At 39.8% G+C, this 22,454-nt stretch overlaps 1 protein-coding gene across 1 annotated transcript in view; it reads right to left on the bottom strand.

Annotated features, from left to right (window-relative positions):
- LOC114877519 (phospholipase A1 member A) overlaps nt 1–22,454 on the bottom strand; it is a 42,764-nt gene that overhangs the window by 9,408 nt on the left and 10,902 nt on the right. The window contains exon 5 of the mRNA XM_029190188.2: nt 15,642–15,833. Coding sequence (XP_029046021.1) covers nt 15,642–15,833 — 192 coding nt within the window. The remainder of the gene's footprint in view (nt 1–15,641; nt 15,834–22,454) is intronic.

Genomic DNA, 22,454 nt, shown 5'->3' on the forward strand with positions numbered 1-22,454 from the left:
TCTTATAACCCGTAGGCTTAATAGATCGCCCGTTTTGCCTTGTTGAAATATCAATTATAATGCCGTGCTCGACAAATTAGTAATAAACAGGCTTACCGTGAAAATGTAGTATAAGATATACGATAAAATCGTTGTGAAATCGCTATTGGTTCGTTGAAAGATCGCTGTTGAATCTGGAACACCAAGAGAGAAGATAGAGTCCTTGTAGCACACACACTTGTCGCGCACCCGATTGCCCTTGATTGCGAATGAAAAATTAAACAAGACGATAGACAAAACACAAGACGATTACGATTTTTGAAGAAAGATGATTATTAACGCGAATGAATTTAATACGGAAAATACGCGATCAAACGGATTAAAAAAAAAAGAGAGAAAAGATAGAGGTTTAATAGTATGAAAAGGCTTTACGTGCGCGTCACTGAGTCTTTGCCGCGTATTCGCGAAATTCACCCTCGCGACATTCTGTCTAACGGGTAGGACTTGCCGCGCAGCTAATTTACACAAAGTACTTCGACAACTCTATCTCTAGACGCACGGGCTCCCGTCACGACTTACTCGATTGTTCGACGAAGAGTGATCAAAATCGATCGCGATCCTGGCCGGAAGGGCCCGTCGCGAGGACGATGTCCTGCGTGGGGACATCTCAACAAATCATAGTGTGTGATGGTAGCGTCACGTGCGTCGCTATTGGTTAAGGGCGCGTGCCAGACGAAATCCTCTAGATCATATTCTCTCTCTCTTTCGGTGTTCCATCTCCGTCTAACGGCCTTTCGGTATTTCCAATATTAGATATAAAATGGTGCGATTATCAACTAATAGTTTAAATCAGAATTATTGAACAATAAATATGCGGATAATTATAAACATGAATTATATGTGAATAATGGACCGGCTATCACGAGGTTCTCTAATTAACAATTGGCTTGTCCATAATCATTTTGTTCGCAAAGAAATCGATCAACAATACGAATTGCGGTGATAGCGCGAGTTGTTCGTTAAAAATTCTAATAGCATACGATGATTTAACTGATAATTTCAGCAGTATTCAATTGTTCGATATTCGAATATTCATTCCTGTATTCGCAGCGAACTTTGTTCGAGAACGTTCTTTCTGTTCAAAATCGTACCGTTGGGTCTTAGTTTCAGGTAATTCTTAGAATTCAATACAATGACTTTTATTACTCTGTGTGACCCTTCGTCTCTAAACAGTTCTCGAATGTTGCTAACGTTCGCGGGTGAGGGTTCTCATTCCTCGCCCTTTGCACTCATTCGAATATTTGAATTTCGTGCTATTTCATACTTTCATTCCAACACTCAATTCGCACATACGATCGGGTTTGGGACCGACTGGCGCCTACGCGTGAAAAAGAGGAGAGTATCGGTTGAAAATCTAAAAGATAAATTGATCTTTACGCTTTTGCGCAGTTAACCTGAGGAGACCCCTATAATGCGAAGCACTGGCTAACTGCGTAGCGAACGCTGTTTACGATACCTCTCCTTGGTCGAAACCGAGTTTTTCTATCTCGAATTCTGTTACTACGCAGTTGAGCACGACGATAGTTTCAAGGAGGGGTAATAACTAAAGAAACGAATTAAGAAATGTAAAGAGATTAAAGGATAGAAAAGACAAAATAGAATAATTATAAGCTCAAACTCTTCCCTGTGCATTTCCCACATGAAGAAGACTCTCACAACCCGTAGGCTTGATGGGAAAGCACAGAGTCGAGGAGAAAATTGAAATAATGTAGAAGTGATTTGTTCTCCTCACGCCCCTTACATGAGGAGACTCCTATAACCCGAAGGCTTGATAAGAGAACGTGAGGCGGACAAAGGGTCTAGCCGTATAAGCATAGTGAATCGGCCCCAGCAACACTTTCGGTTGATATTTATACCACATAATGCTTTTTGCCTAAACAATAATTGTGTGCAATTTCAACCCCCTACCCCCTCTGATAAGGGAGATATGAGGGTAAAACCGAAAACCTTTATCATTTTTTTTCTCGCAAACTATTTAAGATATTTGATCACATTAGAGTGCAAATAGTAGGTATTCATTAGCTGTATATCATATTTTTTTTCAAAATGTTTATTCGATGATTAAGGGTTGAAAATTAATAAATAAATTTTTGAAAATGATTTTTATAAACAATCCCTTGGATGACACCCACCGAAAAAATTAAGAATAATCCTTTACTATTTAACTATTATCTGTAAGAATTTCAAGAGTGTCGGATTGGTACATCATAGTTAAAAAAAAATAAAACCAATGCAACGCCCTTTCATAAGACAAAGCCGGCCTGAACGTTAGAGGCGCTCAACCTAACCGACCTACAGGGGAATACGTAGCGCCGACCCGCCACGTTTCTCGTACCAGAAACAGCTCTCAGAAAAGTATGAGTTCTTCTTTCCCTAACCTGTGTGTTAGTTAACAGTCATTTATTTAAATAATATATTAACAATTTAAATTTTTTAATTAAGTTTTCTGGTCCTAACTGTTAACGTCCGTGTTTTTACGGTGTTTCTCGTTTTAAGTATGTGGGAGCCCTAAATCACAGATTTATATCATGTCTTGAACAATGGCACTGTGTTAGATGCCATTAGTTGTCCTTTTAATAGTCGAAGAAGGTATCACAGGTATAACTGCAATATCATTCTATTCAACGCTGTAAAGAACATAGACTTCTATAACTATTTCCGTCTTTACCTTTTCACGTACGTATTACTTTTAATTAAATTGTAGCTGGTACCTGTGAATAGTTGTAACTAAGGTTTTCCTCGTTTTAAGTATATGGCCGCCCTGAAAAGGGTTAATTATATTATAGCGTACCAGTACTATCTGGAAATGTACTAACATTATTCCAGTTATTGATGAAAATAGCGACGAAGATTAAAACTTATTTACAAGCGTGTTTTTTAAAAAAAAGTTTTTGAGTGTTCTGTTTTAAATCATATACTTCAACCTGACAATACATAACACAATCAGCTCTTTTTAGGGCTTAATAATCAGCCCTTTTCAGGGCTCCCACACACTTAAAACGAGGAACACCTTAGTTGCATTTATCAAAGGGTGCCATTTGTAACGTACAACATAATCAGCTCTTTTTAGGGCTCCCACGTACTTAAAACGAGAAACACCGTGAAAACACGGACGTTAAAAGTTTGGACCAGAAAACTTAATTAAAAAATTTAAATTGTTAATATATTATTTAAATAAATGACTGTTAAGTAACACACAGTTTAGGGAAAGAAGAACTCATACTTTTCTGAGAGCTGTTTCTGGTACGAGAAACGTGGCGGGTCGGCGCTACGTATTCCCCTGTAGGTCGGTTAGGTTGAGCACCTCAAAAGGGCGTTGCATTGGTTTTATTTTTTTTTAACTATGATGTACCAATCCGACACTCTTGAAATTTTTACAGATAATAGTTAAATAGTAAAGGATTATTCTTAATTTTTCGGTGGGTGTCATCCAAGGGATTGTTTATAAAAATCATTTTCAAAAATTTATTTATTAATTTTCAACCCTTAATCATCGAATAAAAATTTTGAAAAAAAAATATGATATACAGCTAATGAATACCTACTATTTGCACTTTAATGTGATCATATATCTTAAATAGTTTCCGAGAAAAAAAAATGATAAAGGTTTTGAGTTTTACCCTCATATCTCCCTTATCAGAGGGGGTAGGGGGTTGAAATTGCACACAGTTGTTGTTTAGGCAAAAAGCATTATGTGGTATAAATATCAACCGAAAGTGTTGCTGGGGCCGATTCACTATGCTTATACGGCTAGACCCTTTGTAAAATTTTCCCAGACGTGACAAGTCAATATTCTAAGTAAATGCAAATAATTTAAATAAATAAATATCTCACATACAACTTATGTAAACATTTGCAGAATTATTGCAAAGTGGAGGTATATTTTTCTGTTATACCTCCTCTTTGAGCGAGGTTTGATATAGGGCGCTGTGGAAAATCCAGGCGGGCGTCAGTCAAAACTTAGCGAAAAGGGACAATGTCAACATTTAGAATGAGAGGATAGCACGACTGTAGTGCGTCACAATCAGCGTTCGGGCGTTGTTACCTTTTTCGCTTACCCTCACAGCCACAGTTCGAGGCTATGATTCTGACTACGATTCTATTATTATGATTCTGGCTACGATTCCAAATCGGCAGCCTTTTTAGTTAGACGCCACCTTATAACTACTAGCTGAACTAAATTTGTCAAGTGACTTGCTGTCACAAATGGTGAAACTCGGCTGTGGGAATGCTTTCACGGGAATACACTTTTCGTCCTTACATGAGAAGATTTTGATCTAAATAAGGGTTCATTCGAAAGAGGAAGGTTCAATGCAGGGCGGTCTGATCACCGTTTGAGTCACAAAACTCTTTTAGTGACCTAAAAATACTTGAATACTTTGGACACTCATATTATATATTAGATATCAACACAATTTCGTTAAACCATGACCAGACCGCCCTGCATTGGACCTTCCTCTTTCGAATGAGCCCTCACCCAGCTCCAAATCTTCTCATACATATAAAAACGAAAAGCGTATAACCGTAAACCCCTTTTTAGGTCCATTTTTGCCGGTAATGTCACCTCGCTGCATTACCCGCGTCTACCCCCTTCATTCATTCATTCATTCATTCATTCATTATATTACATTATATTTCTAACTTTACTTGAGCTCCTGGCTCAAAATTAACGTCATTCATACGTTCTCCATACAGTCTATATTGCATAACACTTAACTCATTGCTCGTGTATTTTGCTATTTCTTACAATCTAACAATCTTTTTATAGTTTATTTCCTACAATCTTTATCGGCTTCGTACCTCTGTTTTATCTTATCTTCATCCGAATTACCACCCTGCTTCCTCGTTATCTTATACAATGTGGGCAAACCCACCAACATTTATCAAATAATCTTTCCCAATTTGTCTAGGAATCTGGAAATTCTTTTATAGACCCCCAAATTTCCCCTCATCAAAACCTCCTGTATTTCCAAACCCGCCCTAATGCCTTTGCTATCTAAGTAACCTTCCAGTCCCACCCTACCTTGGTAGAACCTGTCACAATTCCAAATAACGTGTTCGATACTTTCCTCGCCTTCGCCGCATGGGCAATTCTTATTCTCTGTTAAATTTTTCCTATAAAGCGATTCCCCCAAATTAAAATGATTTGCCCGTAGTCGATTCAATCTTACTATATCTGCTCTCTCTATTCCTTTAATTTTTTCAAGCCAGGGTTTCCTGGCCCCCCGAGTTATTCTCTATACAGAAGTACTTTGCCCCTTTAAACTCTCCTATTCTTCTAGCTCTGTCGTGAAATCTTTCCCATGCGCTCTCCGTGATATATTTGACGATATCCTCTTCCGCTATGCCATATTCCACTCCATAGTCCCCCTGCGTCACCTCCCTAGCCTTCAGGTCCGCTCTTTCATTTCCTTCGATACCCACGTGACCCATTATCCATGCAAAAGTAATCCTGCCTATTACTTCCACCCTTACGTTTGAACCCTCTGTCCTACTATTGCTCTCCTCTTCTTCCTTCATTAGTTCCCGTAATATTTCATATATCCACGGGTTATCTCCCTCTTTATTTCCTACACTTAATAACTTGCTTACCACGTTTGCGGAGTCCGTGGCAACTAACACCCTCCTATCTCTCAAAGCTTTCTTTCCGAGTTTTACTGCTTGGAGTATAGTAAAAGCTTCTGCCGAAAAAACTGACGTGGCCTTACTCAATCACCACCCCTGCTCCAACCACTCCCCTTCGTCCATCCTAATCGACATCCCTGCACCGACCACGTCTGTCCTTACCTTCTTAGAGCAGTCCGTGTACACCTCAATCACTTGATCCTGACAGTCCAGCCCCCAGAGCTTCCCCTTTATTTCCCTCATTAGGCCTCTATCGTTGATCTCTATGTTTTTCCTAATTCTGCCCATTTCCCATTCTACCCCTACCCTCCCCTCTTCCAAAAACGTTCCCATCCTAAGCCATTCTTTCCGTCCCAAATTTGCCTTTACTACTTTCTACTCTACACCAAGCCCTAACCCATGGGTCCATGCCATCGGCCAATTCTTCATCCCTAACCACCACGATCCTCGTGAGAGCTTTCCACACCAGGCCCTTTCCTTTAACTCTATGCTTAAACACGAACCTCTCCAACAAAGCGTCCATCCTGGTCTCCAAGTCTATTATACCCGACTCCACGTTCATAACGTTGATCACTGTCGTGATTCTATATCCCATAGCAATTCTTATACCGGCATTATGTAGTTTCATGAATTTACTAATTGCTTTCTTGTTTTCCCATCAGAAGATAAAGATACCGTATTCTAAAACAGACCGTACCAGTCCCTTGAAGAGTACCAACATCGTGTCTGATTTAACTCCTTTTTTAATCCCCGCAACAAACCTCAATATATCCAATTTTTTTTTTGTTTTCAACCTTACCGCATCTATATGTTTATTATATGTCAAACCTTCATCCAATACGATTCCCAAGAATTTAACCTGTTTTTGCCCCTCAATCTCTAAGTTCCCAATTCTAACTTTGCATACGTTATCATTTCTTCCTCTACTCCTGAAAAAATTAATTATTTGCAATTTATCCATTGCTAAGTCCAAATCGACATTTTTCAGATTTTGAATTAACTTGTCCAGGGCTTCCTCCAATTTTGCTTTCCTTGATCTCATATCCCCACCCCAAACGTAGATAACCACATCATCCACATATAGTAGAATTTTTACCCCCATTTGCTCCATTCCTTGACATATGTTCGCGGTATATATATTATACAGCAACGGACTTAGGGCTGATCCCTGTGGGAGCCCCTTGTTATCCTTCCCTTTACTTTTTCCAAAAACCTTCTTTTACGTACAGCTTCCCTCGCCTTCAGCCAATTTCCTAGGTATTTCAGGATCTTCTCTTGGCATCCTTTGTATTTTAGAAGTTCTGGCAGCTTTCCATCGTTAACGTGGTCATACGCGGCTTTCACATTTACGAAGGCCGCAAGTACATCCTCCCTTTTTCCAAACGCGGCTTTAATGTCTGTCGTTAAAGTAACTATATTATCCATAGTTGACCTGCCTTTCATGAAACCACTTTGGTGTGGATCTACTATATGTATTATTATTCTCTACCCACTCCCTCAACCTATTTTTGACAAGCTTCTCCAAAATTTTTCCCATACAATTTATCAATGAAGTAGGCCTCAAGGCCTTCTTGCCTGGCTTATCCAGGAACTTGACTACTACCTGCTTCCATACTTTGGGAACCATTCTGTTCTGCCATATCCAGTTATATAGCGACAAAAGGCATTTTATCATTCCCTTATGCATTTTCTTTAGAAAACCATAGGTAATACCGTCCTCCTCTGGAGCTGAATTCTTTCTCACACTGTTCAGGACCCTATACAATTCCCTTTCCTCAAACAGATCTGTAGTGGCCGCCAAACCTTCCTCCATATTTTCTACATTTTGTCTAATCGTCTCCTCTTCCGAACCTCAATCAACACTACTATCCTCTTCCTCCTTGTTCCCCCCAAAGATCTTCTCTATTTCCACGCCTTTCAAGATTTTTATATCTTCCGGGAGAAGTTCCCTAACTCTCGTCTTCCCCAACCCGTTCTTAATTTGTCTTACTTTAGACCACGCTTCCTTTGTACTAGTAAAACAATCAACAGAAGCTGCAAAGTCATCCCAAGCTTTGCTTTTTTTTCCATTACTAATTTTTTCATAGACTTTTCCACCTCCTTCAGTATTATCCAATTCTCCTGGTTTGGTCTTTTTATAAAATTCTTCACCGCCAACCTTCTATCTTGTTTGATTTTCTTACAATCTTCATCCCACCATATTTGTTTTCTTCTTGTTCTACTTCTGTTACCATTACCCCCCCCCCCCCCTACTTCCTTGATTTATATCCGAATCCATATTCCTATCCCCTCCCGCTGTTATAATTGCATGGTGCACAGTTTTCATGATTTCTTTACATCTTTCATCAATATTACAAACCACCCATCCCTCTCTATCCCATTTCTGTTTCAGCCTCTTCGCTTCCTCACCCGAGTGAATTATAAAACTGTTCCAGTTCGTTTTGTCTTCCTTAAGTTTCCTTGTTCCGCCCCTTTCTTCCTGATATTCTTCAAGGTTAGTGTTATCCAAAATTAGGCCGATTACCTGATGGTCCGATCCCAGTGTCTCGTTCTCCTCAAATATAGTAGCTCTGTCCATTATAAAGTGTGTTCCTATCAAGAGGTCATTGTTGAAGGGTGGCCGGCCCCATATCCCTATTCTAGACGTGGTATATTTATTTATCACATTTTTGAATCCCTAACCGCTTCATCTAGGAGCCTACCCTCCTTACTATCCACTGCACAATTTCAAATAACGTTCCTCGCGTTAAAATCCCCCATTATGAGAGTATCCACTCCTATTCTTTTATTATCAAAAAGCCTCTCCCAGTCCCTCTTGTCCCATTTCCCTCCCGTCACTCCCAATATTTCCCTACCCTCCCCCTATGAAACATGCCTGTGAAACATCCCTATGTATTCTTTCAGTTCACCGATTTTTCCCTTAACCCCTTAATGTACATATTAATTTTGAATTTTCGTTCCAAAAATGATCAAATTTTTTTTAAGTGAAAATTTGGTGTTTATATATAATTAAATTGAAAAAAAATATTGTACACATGATTTTCTAGCTTTTGGACGTTACGCCGTAACGGCCGTTACCCGTATTTATGTACATTCAGCTATAAAAATTAATGAAAATCTTCCTCTATAATATTCTACACTAGTATTTTTTTTATGTTAAACTTTTAAATTCAAATCAAATAATTTTAGAAATTGGTTTCTATACAAATATTAGAAAACGTCCGCGTCGAACGAGCATTCAAAATAGCCAAATCGCCAAAACAGTGAGACTCTGTATACACATCTCGTCACAAGTCAAGATGAACCGTACACTCGAGCAGCGCTACGCGCCACTTGGCAAAACTGTGAACGCACAATTTTACGTGGAACTGCTCGAACGACTACGGAAAAGAGTCCTCCGCGTGAGACCATCGATGTCCAACACTTGGAAATTGCATCATGACAACGCGCCGTGGCAGGCCAAACACAACTTGATAACGCTACCTCATCCACCTTACAGCCCTCCATCTGACTTTTTCCTTTTTCCCCGATTAAAAAGGCAGATGAAAGGACGTCGTTTTGACACAATTGAGGCAGTGTAAGAGGCCGTAACGTGTGGATTGAGGAGCATCCCGGTTGAAAATTTCCAGCAAGCGGATGCGGACTGGCAGACTCGCTATACTAAATGTATTAATTCAGGAGAGTGTTATTTCGAAGAATATTAACGACTTGTACGAATATCTGCAATAAATTTGTTTTGATCAAGTCAGTCCTACTACTTTTGAAACGCACCCTGTAACTATTCTAGTTTTCCCCTTAAACAAGGCACATTGCTGTTACCATCCTTAATAATTAAGATAAGTATTTGTTTAAAGTTATACATAACCATGTTTACCCATCTGTCCACACGCATCACACAATCACTCTCATCCATCCACACAAAAACCTCACCACAAAGACGCATACTTTTCTTTATCCTTAATGTCCATAGTCCTCCCTTTCATCCACATCTTTTCTGTTGTCGCGGAACCGTCCTTATATTCGTCTCATTAGATCTGCCAGGCATTGTCTCCTGTATTCTTCCTATCTCTCCTTCTTCGAATCGTCCTCATAACCTCTCCTTCCCTGCCTTTGTTTAGCCAATGCCGCCTCTCTATTGGCAGCTAACTCTTTTTTTCTCCTTATCTTCGTGTTGGTTTCTTTCAGAAATTGGCACATCCCAGTTGGGATTGTGCCTTACTGTATTCCATTCTGCAAATTCAGCTTCTTCCGATTCAGGTCTTTGGTTGTTTCTTGTTAATATTGTTTCAATTTCCTGTTCATAACCCTTTTCCACTATTAGGTTTAGAAGGTCCGACAGGAATTCGTCCTCCCTTTTTTTCCTGAGCTGTTCGATAGTCCTTCTGTTCGCTCTTTGCTCTATCCTACTAATTTTCTTAATTGTTTTTTTTCCCGCTAGGCCGTTACCAAAGGGTATCGCTATCCTATTCGACATCAGGTTCATTTTGCAATACAGTGAATCTATTAGAGTACTTTCCCTTTTCCAACTCCATCATTTTTTCTTTATTACTCGTATCCTTCATTCTAATTGCTTCCCTTTCTGAATCCCTCAGCCTGCCTCTGCCTCTTGGTTGGTTAATACTTGTCCTCATTCTCGCAATCACTCTATCCCATTTATTAACTTCTGCGTCTCTTGGCTCTACCTTCTCTCTTGCACTTCTAATAACATTCAATTCCTCTTCCAGGGGAACTTCTTTCCTTTCCCACGTCTTTTAGCAGGGAGAGCTGGGTAGTCCTTGCTCCCCCGATCTCTTTCCTCGTCCGCCAACACCCCCCTTTCCCCCAATTGTCCAATCATAATGTCCCTTGCCGTAGAATATGCTACATTTTTATACGCCATTATATTTTTAATGGCCCGCTTTTTTGTTGACTGCTTGAAGAGACTTGTGTGCTTCCCTCCACAATTTTGACATTTTGGTTTCTTGTCGCATCTATCGTGTTCTTCCTCCAAGCACACTAAACACTTTCTATCGACACTGCGGCACTGCATTTGTACATGACCGAAAGCATAGCATCGGAAGCATTGTTTTACAGATTCTACGTAGGGGTATACGTGGAGTCCAACATGTCCATAACCTATAAACAGTTCCGTTGGAAGTTGGTCCCCCCTGAATGTAATCAGGATTGCGGTTCCATCCACCCATTCACTTTTGCCGTCCTTTATTACCTTTTTTCTCATCCTTTCAAGACAAAAATCTCCTTGTCCTGGCATAATATCTTTTTCTAGTTCTTCTATTGAATCCTCCCATTCCATAATCACTCCTTTCCGGTAAGTAAACCTCAAAGTTGGCGCCCTCTTCCTCCGTTTGTTTCAAAATGGCGTTAGTCGCCGCCATTTCGCTGAACGTTAGCTCCGCTCTGTTAAATCCAACCATCTTTAGACCTCTCAAAAAACGATCTTTATTTCTAAGGAGTTTATAGATTTTTATCACATTGTGCCTTTTGATTTTACTGGTAACTGCCCTTTTAAGCAGGACAGTTACTATATACTCTCTACTTTTCAGCTCCTCCAGGTAGTGTTTCCTTCTCACCTCCTACTGTTTCTTTTTTCCCACGATTCACCTTCGCCGCACCTTCCTTATTGTCCTTCTCTTCCTCACTTGTTATCTTCTTTGCCAGGTTTTTTCCGGTGTCTACAAGGACCTGTTCAGCACTGACTATATTTAGAACAAGGTTATCTCGTTTGTCATTACTTCTTCAGCTTCTCTTTTCTTAACTCTTCTTCTTTCTTCCACAACCTTCCACTTCTCAGCGTCCTTTTCAATTAACTGCGTCGCATTTACCTTGTCCAACATGTCTACCTCTCCTGTTTCACTGCTACCAACCTCGTAATTAATAAGTTTCAGCGGTTCTTCTTCCCCAGAGATATCTAGCTTCGGGTTGTCGATGCCCCCCCCCCCCCCCCCCCCCCCCCCCCCCCCCTCCCCCTCCACCACCACCACCACCACCGCCACTTCCGCAGAGCTATAAATCTCACTTTCCAGGCCTCTATTTGCCATCTGCTGGTCCCTTCTGCTCTTCCGAGTTTTTTCAAAAAATTCCATAACTTCAACGTCCTCCTCTAAGAACTCCTGTTCGTATTCTCCTTCGCTTCCTAAATTTTCTGCTTCTTTATCTCTTGACCTCCATTGTGCTTCACTTTCACTTTTGCTGCGGCCTTTCTGTTTTTTCTTCCTCTTCTTCGTCTTCTTTTTCATTACCCCGCCCAGCGACAATTTATTGCCGCTCGGGTGGTTAAAACCCTCCCGCCCCTCTATTTCTTTTCCTCGGCTTTTCGCTAAAACGCCGAGGAAAACTCTTTTCCAATGGTAACCCCCCTCCTCCTTTCCTTTCCTTAAAAATCACCGATCAAACTTAAATAAAACTTTACTCCTATACTTTCCACTATTACGGACCTCGAAAAACCCCTATCACTCACTCTCTGTTCTAGACACGTCCGCTCCCTTCAACCGTCACAGCGGAACTCTCCTCCCTAGCTTCTTTATCCTCTTCCAAAAATTCCGTCTCCTATTCTCCTTCACTTCCTACATTTTCAGCACTTCTTTCTTTCAATTTCCAGCTCGCCTCACTTTCGCTCTTACTTCGCCCTTTTAGTCTCTCCTTTCTCCTTCTCATTCTCCCGCCCAGCGACAGAAAACTGCCACTTGGATGGTTGGGCCCACCCCGCCCTTCTATTCCTGAGTATAAAGTTTTCTCAGGCCAAAACTCCAAATTTCCATTCCCTCTAACTTGCACTTTCTTTTTCGTTTCACCTTTATACCCCACACCTTCCAACCGAAAAATCTCCACTCCAGAACTCTTACCCTCCTTACACACATGTCTACTCTCTTCGACCGCTCAAGTGGAAATCAGGTGTATGTATATTAATATGCTCATAATTTCATGTTTTTTCAAAATATAACTGGTCTACCCCCTTAAAACTATTTCACTTTTTGCTTCAGTGCGTACTCTTATCGACTGTGTTCTTACCCTACACAGAAAAAAAATCAGGAGATTTCATGAATCCTGTAGACTTTTCTTTCGAACGGAACACACAAATGAAATGAGCACTCTGTGATGAAACAGTGATAGTTATATACTCTTGGCGTAAAAACGCATTTTTCTTAAAATATTTGTTTCATGAATATCACTTCTGGAACAAATATGAATAATAAGTGAATCATTTTGTAAACTGCATATATCTTATAAAAAATTTAGATTATAAATTTATATCACGTACACATACTTAATATACACTTGAAATATAATTGCACCAATCACGTTACTAGTATCGGAAATTAATTTATGTTTATTATATTCCTTACTATCTGTATTGCATATTAATACGTAGGTACTAAAGTGACCTTTATTAATATTGTAAGCTATAAATAATTTTACTAATGCCTAGTAGACATGGTAAACGCTAGATATCATAATGAATATTAACCGTACGTCCGTTGCTATAACCGCGACACGGTGTATGTGTACGATGCATGTTATATTATAGTATTAAAATATGCAAAAATGGAAGAGGCAAATATAGTGTATGATACATCAATGGATTCAGACAAAAATTTATGTTCTTTTTGGTTATTATGTTAAAATTATATTATAAACAAATTATTTTTTACAAAATTTATGGCCAGCTTTTATATGTTCAAAAAAAAGATGGAAACGGGCCAAAATAAAAAAAATACGTATATCTTATTTTTCAGTCCTTTAAAACATCCAAAAATCAAAACAATCAGATGCGGATACCTAAGAAACATTCCTTGTACGTACAGCCCATAGAGTACAAACTTGAGCCAGCATAAAACTCACAAACATTTACCCTATAACAAGAGGACTAGAAATAAAAATTCCTGATTTAATCAAAACGTCAAGTCCAGATCGCTTCCAACCACTTTTGAGATTGTCAAAATTAACTGATGAAGCTAGCTTGTGTGTAGCTTCTACAATACTCAAGTATATGGAGATTACGAAGTCCCTGAGGAACGACATAGATAATTTGTTCATAGCATTTGAAAAGCCACACAGAAAGGTCGGGGTCCAAACAATTAGTAGATGGATCAGGGTAACGTTAGCGAAGGGCACGCAGCATCGTCAGCGGCTTTAGCAAGAGAGGTAGATCTGAATACAACCAAGCGTGCAGCAAGGTGGTCAAAAAACTCCCAAACGTTTGCGAGATAGATGTTAGGTTCAGTGAGTTTAAGACAAACTGAAAATAAGAGCAATGTAAACCAAAGTTTATAAGAAGAAATGTAATTTTAATATATGCTGTGCTATGATTATAATGCATGATATATGCTATGTTTAAAACTGTGATGTCATTCTCTTATCAACTACTCTGATAATCTTGAGAACGAAGCTCTTCATATAATTGCGTTCGAACTTCACTTACAGGTAAATTCGTTCGATCGTTCAATTATAGGCTGCCACGCGGGGCAGAGTCGCGAAACGCGGCCGCAGAAAACGTCAAATTCGTACCCAACAACGCGATCGTTAATTGCGGCGGCCGCAGATAGCAACGAACAGATATAAATTAAGGGCTCACGATAGACTCGTTCTCTTTGTGCCTGCTGAGAGAGGACAAGGTAAAACCATTAGCCGCTTTTGGTCAGCAGCTTAAAGACTCCGGCAGGAGAGTACGCCTGCCGGTAGAAAAGAGAGAGAGACACCTCCTGGACACCTAGTAGAAATAGTTAACTCATGGACGCCCATTCGATATGGAGAGTTCGGCGACAATACCTGGACGCCTATAGAACAGGAGAGTACAGAGCTGTCCATTACATAATTGTAAAGCGAACTGTTAAATTAGTTAGAGAAAATATGAATTTTGTAACCTTGTCAATCCTTATCCTTATAATTCCCTCTAATCCTAATATAATAAATCATGTTCGTTCAATAGATTCCTTTGCCTTTTATTAAGTCTTGACTACAAAACTTTTATTTTACACTGAAGTGGCAGCGGTCTTAAAGCACTTATGAACGAACCGCCACTGTTATTGTTTAAAGTAGGTATAATGTGCTTGGCAGAGAAATCAACAGATTAAAAGAGAAAGAGGCAGCGAAAAAAAAATCTGTCGTTCTTCTAACTCGCTGTGGATCAAGCAAGTAGGGGCACGGGCCTTCAGTTCGTCACTCCTGCTCTAAGTAGTGGTATCCAGTTGTAGTGATTCTCTCGCAACGCAAACCGAAGGCGATACCAACTGCTACTTGAAGCCATTTTTTTTTCACATGTACACATCCATACAACTGTCTTCGCTGCTTAGCATGCATGTCCGCTCTACGGTAGATGGCTGCGTGGATGTGTACCCTGAGTTGCATTGAACTTGTCGCAGTGAAGTTGGCTACAAATTCACTAACACAGTTACGCCGCGCCGGTGAGACGATGGGCGAGATCGTCTCACCGACGCGGCATGAATGTGTTAGTGAATTTGTAGCCAACTTCACTGCGACAAGTTCAATGCAACTCAGTGTACGTGTGAAAGGAAAACAGCGCTCGAGTGACAGGTGGCATCGGCAAAAAAATCACTCTTTGTTATGGAAACACCAGTCTGTCGCGCTATTTATCGTCGGCCCCTACGCTGGACAGGTAGGCCATACTACATGATATGCTATTGGATGACCAACGCGACTATTCATAGCACAACAAATATCATTCATCCTCAGCCAAACATACTAATCTCGGTTCCTAGTTCTTTAAGCATCCTGTCCTCCATACCCCTCCTTTACACCATGCCTTCTCGACCACTGTCCTAACAATTACTCACAAAATTCCATAAAATCAAGAATCTGTCAGAATTTAGTGGTCACTACCGGTGTGTAGAAAATAACCATATAAATAAAACCTCCTGTCTTTCAAAAACTGTGTTGGCAATTTTCCTCGTTTGGAATCCAACAATGCATATGAATTTCTTTCGGAGGAACAGAAACGTAGTTTGGAAGATCGTACTTACGAAGCAAGGAAGTAGTTGCGCATCCTGGTTGACTGGAGCCTCCGTTCACGTAGAAATCCACGTGACCTGTAGGCCCCCATTGGCCCAAAATCCCGGCACCCGTGTGGATAATGTCGACGAAATGAGCATCCGTATCGTCTAAATCCATCGACCGGTTTCCATTCATGTAGAAAAATATAGTAGGATCCAATCCTGTTCGTTGTATACATAGACAAAACAGATTTAAATAATCATGTAATGAAATATCAGATCATTTTATATGTTGTTTTTTATCCTGTGTATGTTACTTATTTTATAACTCACTCGATTGTTTTATAATTGGTTCAATTTAAAATCGCTGCTCAGACTATTCTATTGTTTTACTTTGTGTTTACAATAATTTGTTGAAATAAACTTTAAAAGGAAGAAATTAACACTACAAATAGTGTTAAAAGCATTTATGAAATATAAGTACACTATCGAGTATCTAAATTAATAATAATATTAATATTTTCAAAATTAGGATTTTAAAAATTAAAATTTTTCATCTGATTCCATTTCCTTTCCTCAAATTTTTTCTTAATTAGTTCTTTTTAAACAATTAATCTAGCAAACCAGGCAAATAGATAGTAACTCCCGTGTATTATAACGACTGATGGGGCCTCCTTTCTCTACATCGCTATTTTCATTCGGACAGTTTTCCATGCTCAGTACTGTACCACAATTTACAGTCTACTCCGTACATTTATAAAAAAAAAAATCCAAAGTCTAGGGTCAACAGGAGTATCAGTAGCACCTCTAGCGGAGTAGAAGTGAAATACGGTAAAAAATTTGTTTTTTTGAATACAAATTCAAGAAGAGTATACCAATCGACATACAGAGGGCTTTCTGGGAAAAATTATGAAAAAAGATGTTCTTCTGCAAAAATTATATAACTGCCGCTCGGTCTTACGATTAGTTTTTTTCAAGATATTTTCGAAAAACTGTCGAAACTATTACATTGAGTTCCGCCTATTTGTGTTCGTCCGTGACAACGTACGCGTCACTATTGGATCGCCGCTTTTCTACTGTTTCTGCAGGTAATAGCACGGCGACAACCGATATACAGGCTGCCCCAAAATTAGGGGAAATCCCGTGGAGGGATGATTGCTGAGGTCATTCTAAACAATTTTTTCCTTTGCCAAAATGTTGGTTAAGGCTTCGTTTTCGAGTTATTAAGGAAAAACGGTAATTATTGAGATTAGGTTACAACTCACCGATTTGGATGAAATTTAAATATGTTGTAAAATTTAACATTTTGAACAACTTTTTCCTATACATATAATCGCCGTTCGGCTTTAGTTTTCGAGATATTTTCGTAAAACTGTTACTACTACTACAATGAATTCTACGTACATATACCTATGCATGTACGGCGGCGTATGCGTCACCATCGGACCGCCGCGCCGCTTATCTACTGTTTTCACAAACACATCGCGACGGTCGAAAAGCCGTAGATATAACGGGAGACCTTTTTAACACGGTATTGACGGTTTATATCTCTTTAATCTATAGATATATATTGCCTCCGAATAAGTTCAAAATCTAAACGCATTGGCACCCCTTCCCCATAAATTATAACCTAACCTAACTTAATTATCCTATTTATATATTTACACAGTTGTGCATCCTCCATCAATAGAATAATTAGGTAAGGTTAGGTTAGGTTATATTTTATGGGGCAGGTGTGAGGCCCCGTCCACGCCTTTAAGAATTCAATGCCTGCTATTCGTTCCGAAAAATTTGTTCTACTGACTAATAAGGAAAGGCACGGAAGTGACCCCCTCCGATTGTGATGAAATTTCGTACATTTGTTAAGCAGGTAAAAATAAGGGACACGTATTTTTTTATATCTGCTGAGACGCGACTTTAAGGGGTGAAACCACCCCTCAAAGTTTCGACCTGAAACTGCTACATACATATCTCGAAAACCAAAAGAGATACGTGAAAACTTCTAATGGGCGGATTTAATGGCTTTTTATATACAATAATATGGTGTTAACAGATTGTCAAAAATACAATTTGTTTATAACACAAAAAATATTTATAACATTATTTTACAACTTATTTAAATTTATGTAATGACAAAAACTGTAAAGCATTTCATTCCAAATCCATTGATATATATGTTTATGAAATTCCCTCCTACAGTTCCGCAGATTTTTATTATTTATGACTCGCGCGTACGCCCGCTGAGTCAGCGCGTGATACTTTCATCGTACACCGATATTATTTATCCGCATAAGTGGAAAACAACTATTTTTATAACATACAATGGTTAATTTTGTTAAATTTGTATCGCATGATATAAAATAATTAAAGCTATACATTGTAACGTGGTGGCACGAGTGCCCCCCGTTACAATAATCCAGGTTTTCGCCCACCACGCGCTTGACCCTTAATACCCCTTTCCTAACCCACCCGCCGGTATCGAGCCGGTAGGGGCAACGGAAAGACTGGACAACGGTGCTGCAACCTCACCCCCGGAGGACCCCGTCCCGAGGCCAACGACGACCCCTCAGCGCCCACAAAAGGACACCGTGGGACCATCTACCGTCGGGCCCGAGGACCCTCAGCCCGTAGCCAGCATCGCCGAACCCGTCAGCCCTGCCGATCCGAATCACTGGCCAATCCCCTCTCCAAAAATCTCCTGGGACGGTCTCGTCGTCGCAGCGGCGACGACGAGCCGTCAATTGGCGCCTAGCGTTTAAATAACGATCATCGAATTATATAAAGAACGATTTGCGGAGTATACGGTGTGTGTGTGTGTGTGTGTGTGGCGTGTCCCGTTATAATATTGTCCCGCGAATTCGGCAACGGTATCTCCGGCCGTGTATTTTGTCCCGATATAATATTGACCCGCGAATCCGCGAATACCCTTCGTTCGCGCACGGTACTCCGCGATTTCGTCCAAGCCCCTTCCCTTCCCATTTGTCCCTTTTTAGTCCCATTCTCGAACGCGTAACGTAGTGAACCTTCCTGTGAGCCTTCCCGACCCCCTTTCCCTTCCCCCAACAATCCTCCTCGCGCACTCCCCCGCGAAGTATTGTACGGACGTCCAGGAAGTGCCACGAGTCCCATCCCCTGTAAAGACCCCGATTCTACCCCTTTCCCTTCACTTTTAGATTGCCACAGCGAGTGGCTGGCGCCCAACGAATCTTGTGTATTACGATTAAAATTATAAAGTGGCCCCCGCGAACCGAGGGTCATAACATACTCCAGGGTGGATGTATGAAATTGATAATTTTAATATGCAACAAGGAATTTGAATAACTTAAAGAACATAGTCGTGACAACAATGATACTCTTCGAAGAAATGCTTCTAAAAATAGTTGTTTTTCACTTATGCGGATAAATAACATCGGTGTATAACGTCAGATACGATGAAAGTATCACGCGCTGACTCAGCGGGCGTACGCGCGAGTCATAAATAATAAAAATCTGCGGAACTGTAGGAGGGAATTTCATAAATATATATATCAATGGATTTGGAATGAAGTGCTTTACAGTGTTTGTCATTACATAAATTTGAATCAGTTGTAAAATAATGTATAAACATTTTTTTTGTTATAAACAAAATCTGTTAACACCATATTATTGTATATCAAAAACCATTAAATCCGCCCATTAGAAGTTTTCACGTATCCCTTTTGATTTTCGAGATAGCAGTTTCAGGTCGAAACTTTGAGGGGTGGTTTCACCCCTTAAAGTCGCGTCTCAGCAGATATAAAAAAATACGTGTCCCTTATTTTTACCTGCTTAACAAATGTACGAGGTTTCATCACAATCGGAGGGGGACACTTCCGTGGCTTTCCTTGTAAGTATGGTTTCGTAACCATCATTTGTTTTAAAACATATACCCGTTATATCTATGGCTTTTCGGCCGTCGCGATTTGTTTGTGAAAACAGTAGATAAGCGGCGGTCCGTTGCTGACGCATACGCCGTCGTAGATGCATAGGTATACGTAGAATTCATTGTAGTACATAGTAGTAGCAGTTTTTCGAAAATATCTCGAAAACTAAGTCCGAGCGGCGATTATATGTATAGGAAAAAGTTGTTCAAAATGTTGAATTTTACAACATATTTAAAATTCATCAAAATCGGTGAGGTATAACCTAATCTCAATACAGTAAATGCTGGATATATGCAACGAAAGATTGGCTGGATATATGCAACATCGCTATCCCCTCCACTTGGGGAGACCCCCCTAAGCGAACCGAGACGCTCGACGAGGAAGCCGTGTAAAGGTCGATTTATATTATCCGTTCAGACACGGGCCGTTTCCGATCAGTTAGGTTCCGACAAAAACGATGTAGTATTTATATCATCAGTTCACGTCCGACAACGACAGGCAGCGAACGTTAATCGCCATCGTTCGAAAATGTTTTCGCATTTATCTTTAAAAGATTTGTGCTGCATAGCCTTACTATTAGAAGAGGAGGAAATAAGAAAAGAAAGCGACGTTTTGGCACCCATAAAATGTTAAAAATAAGAAAGATTAGTGGAGAACATTCAGACAATTAATGGACATCCTTTTTATAATTGTCACTATAATTTTTATCTTTTTGATTATACAAAAAAGTATAATGCCTCACTAACTCTATTAACTTTTCGTTCTGCATTATTATAATATATTGCTCACACCACGTCTGTTCTATCGTCAGATTTTGTCTGAACCAAATGCATATCATACGACAGCGTCCGTTCGGTCGCATTTCGATGGTTTCAGTCACGTATCGCTTCAGTCAAATTATTCTTTTCGAGAATATCGGTCGTCTTATGTCTGAAACGGAACGCGTCTGAACCGATCCATCACGGTATATATAAACACTCGTATTCAATAACACAAAACAATATTTGTCGGAACCTAACTGATCGGAAACGGCTCGTGTCTGAACGGATAATATAAATCGACCTTAATACGATCCGAACCGTTATATTGGTGTGACTAATACTAATTCAACGATAAAACTTTTTTATTTTTAACTTTTTCTTAATGAAACTTTTACTAACGCATTTGTGAGATTTTTCTGATTAAAATGATACGAAAAACACGATGTAGTTTGAATTATATTCATTTATTTATTTATTTATTCTGAATATGCTGCTGAACTATTGACTGCAAAGGTGCTTTATGATGTTAGGAACAGCCCGTGATTTCCATGAAACCGGACAGTTTCTTCCTATTGAAAATTTAAGTAATTTTAAATAATAGAACAAATAAACAATAATAATAGAATAAACAACATAGAATTGACACTTCGGCTACATATGTATAAGGCAGGCCGTACACCAAAGATGCATCAAACATGCAACATGCAACACGTCGCATGTTGTGTACGAACGTAGAATAGGTATCGCGGCTAAATACAAACGATGTATACGGACGCAGAATCGACACCTCGACTGGATATATGCAACATTAAATGCCCAGAATCGATACCTCGGCTGGATATATGAAACATTAAATGCCCAGAATCGACACCTCGGCTGGATATATGCAACCTCTGGGTCCCAATGTTTGTTGCATATATCCAGCTTTTACTGTAATTACCGGAAAAACACTGACCAATCAGAGCGCGCGTAGAACGCGGGCAGAACCGCGAGAGTGTTGGTTATTGGTTACGTTCGAACGGTAGTCATGAACAAGCGCGACGACGCCACATCGGTACAATCTACGACTTCGTGTTCGAGATGTAAGCAATTGAAAATTGGAATATCAATTTCCGAAGCGGTCAATGACCCATTTATGGTTTTAAGGGACTAAACAGATGTGCATCCTTGTCTTTTCACGTCCCTCTTTGTTCGAACACTGATCCAGAATCTGCTCAGCTGTCTGTTGCTCAAAAGCATAACACGCGATGATTGGTCGAAGCTGTCACATCCATTAATTACGCTCGCGTAAAACTAGAGGGTCAGTCGATGTATGCGTAGTATCCCCTCCTGCCCCTGTGCCGTCTCGCGAGACTTCTTGTGAGCAAAAACAGTATGTACAGGGTGATTCTCTCGCTACACAAGACAAAAGCCGTGCCGCACAATGGAACCCCTGCTGTTCCGTTTCTTGTCTTCGTCTCAACCATAAACACACACAGAGCAGTCTTGGGTCCGGCGACATGGCCCCTGGGTCTCTTTACCCGCAAAAACAGCAGGGTTCGATTGTGCGGCATGGCTTTTGTCTTGCGTAGCCAGAGAATCACACTGTATGTATTTAAACGTAAAGCTACGTATAGACTGCGCGAGCGTTCACGAACGAGTACAAAGATTACCGAATGGACATTTAAATTGGTTGGACCATTTCATCTCTCTCTTAAAGTAGTTTCTTTGTCAGAATGTCGCCTCTTATTATGTAAGCAGGCCCAAAAGGAGCTTTAGTTTTGAAAAATTCATTATAAAAAAACTACAAGAGATATTTAATTCAAATAAATTGCATTTTATTCAGAAAAGTTGAAAATTTAATGAATGAGATTTTCAAAGTGTTTTCCCTTAGTAACCACTAACTAAGTGGCAGAGCCTTGTTTCAAACAATTCGTTTCGAAGACAACATTATCTCTACTGGCCATTAAAAAGAGAGTAAAACACGTGTGAATACAAATCGACTTTTTCTCAATTTTTCAACTGGATGACTTTAATGATTTATACACTTTATCCTTGACATAACTCCAGAGAAAGAAACTGCTAAGCGATTATAAACAAACGTTCTTCGAGGCTGTATGTGATCTTTACAGTCGCCATTTTAAAACTGAAAAACACGTGTAAAAAAAATTTCCAACTTTGATGTACTTATTTATCAAATA

Source organism: Osmia bicornis, chromosome 6 (assembly GCF_907164935.1).
Source record: "Osmia bicornis bicornis chromosome 6, iOsmBic2.1, whole genome shotgun sequence".
Classification (NCBI taxonomy): domain Eukaryota; kingdom Metazoa; phylum Arthropoda; class Insecta; order Hymenoptera; family Megachilidae; genus Osmia; species Osmia bicornis.